Source organism: Buceros rhinoceros, unplaced genomic scaffold, assembly GCF_000710305.1.
Source record: "Buceros rhinoceros silvestris isolate BGI_N320 unplaced genomic scaffold, ASM71030v1 scaffold20634, whole genome shotgun sequence".
NCBI classification, from domain to species: domain Eukaryota; kingdom Metazoa; phylum Chordata; class Aves; order Bucerotiformes; family Bucerotidae; genus Buceros; species Buceros rhinoceros.
Genome location: NW_010410297.1, coordinates 32,825 through 36,521, shown reverse-complemented (window position 1 = coordinate 36,521; position 3,697 = coordinate 32,825). Strand labels below are relative to the sequence as shown.

General features: G+C 38.1%; 1 protein-coding gene across 1 annotated transcript in view; it reads left to right on the top strand.

Annotated features, from left to right (window-relative positions):
* Window positions 1-1,783: 1,783 nt before the first annotated feature.
* Window positions 1,784-3,697, top strand: part of KIAA1107 (KIAA1107 ortholog) — a 25,126-nt gene continuing 23,212 nt past the window's right edge. Inside the window, exons 1-2 of the mRNA XM_010135573.1 lie at window positions 1,784-2,006; window positions 2,837-2,954. Coding sequence (XP_010133875.1) covers window positions 1,784-2,006; window positions 2,837-2,954 — 341 coding nt within the window. The remainder of the gene's footprint in view (window positions 2,007-2,836; window positions 2,955-3,697) is intronic.

Below are 3,697 nucleotides of genomic sequence, written 5' to 3'. Positions count from 1 at the left end.
TCCCTACATTCTTGTTTCTTCTCATTCTCTCTTGGTGAGTCCTTTAAATACAGGACTTAGGAAGGAAGATGATTTCTTAGAATGTTTCCTCTTCCCTTTCGAGGACTGTGTTCAAATAGCATACCAAAATTACTGTGTTTGCAGTATTAACAATAAAGCCTCTTTGCCATGGAATGAGTGACTAAATGTAGATCTATAAGTACATGTCTGCTAAATCCAAAGTAACTGTAGCTCTTCTGTTAAACTTTGCTAACTTCATCTATATGGTATGAAACCACTGATAAAGCATGTTATCGGTTCACACTGACTTTTTAAGGCTCAATTAAGTTGCTGGAGTGCAGCTTCTTTCCATAAATATGTGATCTTTTCAGTCACAGACTGTGGGCTTCGTTAGCTTTTCCACATCTTGGGCCAAAAATAAGCTGGTGAAACAGATGGGAAAGTGGGAAGCTGGAATTATTATATGGGCAAAGGGAAAGCTGTTTGCTAATCTTAACTGCAAATTTTATGCTTTCAAGCACTTCCTTTGAAATTAAATTTTTTATCTCTAATACTATTCATTTATATCCCAATAGCATTTTTATGGTTTTGTACTTGTAACTTTGATATTAGAAGGTTTTTATATTTTGGGGGTTGTAAATTTGATGATATTAAAGGACAATCAAATGCCTTTTCTTGGTCATACTAAGATTTAGAAATCAGTCATCTGTTGTTAGTCATACTGCTTGCTTCTGCTTTTGCCAGTAGATAAGCTATAAAGAGCAGACAAAAGTTTCTCCAATTAAAGAAGTGAAGTGAGGGAGAGAAACCTTTGTTCCTTTTAACCTGATAGTACATTTTACTTGTGATGCTTGTTTATGGACAAGCAAGGACTTCGGGGTGTTGGTTGTTGAGAAGCTCAACATCACCTAGCAGTGTGTGCTCACAGCCCATAAAATGAACTGTATACTGGAATGCATCAAAAGCAGTGTGGCCAGCAGGTCGAGGGAGGTGATTCTCCCCCTCTACTCTGCTGTCCTGAGACCCCATCTGGAGTACTGGGGTCAGCTCTGGAGCCCCCAGCATAGGAAGGACATGGACCCATTGGAGTGAGTCCAAAGGAAGGCCATGACAATTGTCAGAGGGCTGGAACACCTCTCCTATGAAGACATGTTGTTGAGCCTGAAGAGGAGAAGGCTCTGGGAAGACCTTTTAAGAGCCTTCCAGTACCTAAAGGGGACCTATGTGAAAGCTGGAGATGGCACAAGGGTGTGTAGTGATAGCACGAGGGGTAATGGCTGAGAGACAGTACATTGAATAAGATCTTAGGAAGAAGTTCCTTGCTGGGAGGGTGGTGAGGCACTGGAACAGATTGCCTAGAGAGATTGTGGATGTCCCATCCCTGGAAGTGTTCAAGGCCAGATTGGATGAGGCTTTGAGTAATCTGGTCTAGTAGAAGGTGTCCTTGCCTGTGGCAGGGGCCTTTGAACCAGATGATCTTTAGGGTCCCTTCCAACCCAAGTCATTCTAGGATTCTATAATTTATGCTTTTTCAAGCATCGCAGATAATAAGTTTTCCAGAGATACAGTTTTATTACAGTTTATTTACAGTTATTATTAAGCACTGTAGAGTCCAGCTTTTGTTTTCTGGTCATGAACTTTTGTTAAACAAGAAAATGTCAGGTTTTGTTTGTTATGATCAATTAGAAAAATTACAGGAGTGTCATCTTCACTTACATTAGTGTCATCTTCTAGGCTTGTGTATTCATCTGATAAAAATCTTAAAGAAGCCGAGGAGCTTGCTATGATGGAAAAGGTATGGGAGCCCAAATCTATAGAAGAAAACAACATCGCTACTCTTCAGAACGCTCAAACAAATGTAAATTGTCTTGGAGATGGCAAAAGAACACCTATTGATCAGAACACTGCAAGTGGAGCTGTGCAGGAAGAAGCTGCTTGTTCATCTTGCATTGCGGAGGAAATTCCAGAAATAGTTGTTCATGCAGAAAGCAACAAAGCCACTGCAGGTAGGTTTGGAATTACAGTTTTGTTTATTTGTGTTGGTTTTTTCCTTTAAATCATTATCCAAAGACTTTCACAGATGTAAAAATATAGGCAGAGTAAAGCTATTGTTATAACACAGCTTACATGGATATTCTGTGCTACGGTTTACCTCATTCTCTCACACTTAGAATAAAATGAATTGCAAAAGTTTGGCAGGAGTACTTCCCAGCTAATGTATAGCATAATAAATCCAATAGGACTTGCCAGGCATTGGCCATGTTCATCAGCATTGTGTCCCGTCTTCTCTGTAATACAGGAAACTTGCGTCCTCAACACGAGGGACTTCCACGGAGCAGAATCTCTCCATTCATTTCCTTTTCTAGCAAATTACACTACTTCCACTGATGTTTTATGAGGATTTTAGAATCTCAGAATGTTCCTTACTACAACAGTGAATGAAATAAGTAACACGAGGAAATGTGTAACTGTACCTACACCAGAGGTGTTGACTGCTACATCTATGTCATTGAGATATGACCGTGAACTTCTTCAGAAGCTACTCTTTAACGCAGAAGTACCAGTTCTTTGTAGAAAAAAATTAACTAGCTACATAATCTTAGGAAATAATAACTGTAACACTTCTGTAGATCATAAAGATGAAGCACTGGTCAAATTTCTGATGTCTCAAGTCAAAATGAGAAGTAAGATGCAGTGGCTGAAAAGCCTTTCAAGGAAAATTCTAGCTTGAATACGCGATATTATAAAATTTCATTATGTCAGTTCTTCAAGTGCTTTAAGTTGTCTGTAGTGTACACTGGACACAGTGAAAATAAGTATTTCTCTCTATCTGCAGGTAATGCCAAACTAGAAGCTGCATCTATGTTAGGAGAAGACTTAATGGTGCTCTACAAGAACTGCTGTTGTCCAGATATTAATATTTGCATAGAGGGCAAAAATTTTCAAGCTCACAGGTACTTAAGTGTTTACTGTAAAAGTCCTTCCACAATAAAATGCTGCTGGTACTGTATATTTATAGTAAGTTATTGCTTTCTAGCTGTGAACCATTAAAGGTTTTAGGTCATATGCAAGAAGTGGCCATACTTTGATACTATTGTGAAAATGACTGCATTTTTAGCATTTCTAAGATGGCCACAGTAAACTCATATAATGACTATATGCTCTTGTATAAATACTGTGTAGATTTTCTTTGCTAACTGCTTTTGAAATTATCTGTGCTTTCTGAAGAAAATGAAAAATCTATAAAAATAAATAAAATTCAGCTATTAATATTGAATAAAAGTACCGTACGGGTAGAAAATTTCTGGAGTAGTAATATTTTTTTTTCTCCTCTTCAGAATCTGTGCATACAGAATCTGATTTTCATTACTTCAGTCATGTAGATTTAAAGATTGTCAGCAGCCTCTATTAGATCTGAAGTCCAAGACCATTTAAGAATTTCAGTTTATTGGACTTCTGTAGCTTGGGAAGGCAAATTAAAGTGTCAGTACCATTCCCTGTACCTTTGATACAAGTCTTTTTGCATTTGAGATTGCAAACTAGACAGCCTGCATTTTGTTCCCTTTTGAAGTATATAAATAACTGAGAGAGCTTCTAAAAAACCCTCCACTACATTTTCTCAACACAAAATGAACGTGTGGGGTTATATTACTGATGTTACAAATATCTTTACAGGCGATGTGTCGGGGGGGGGGGG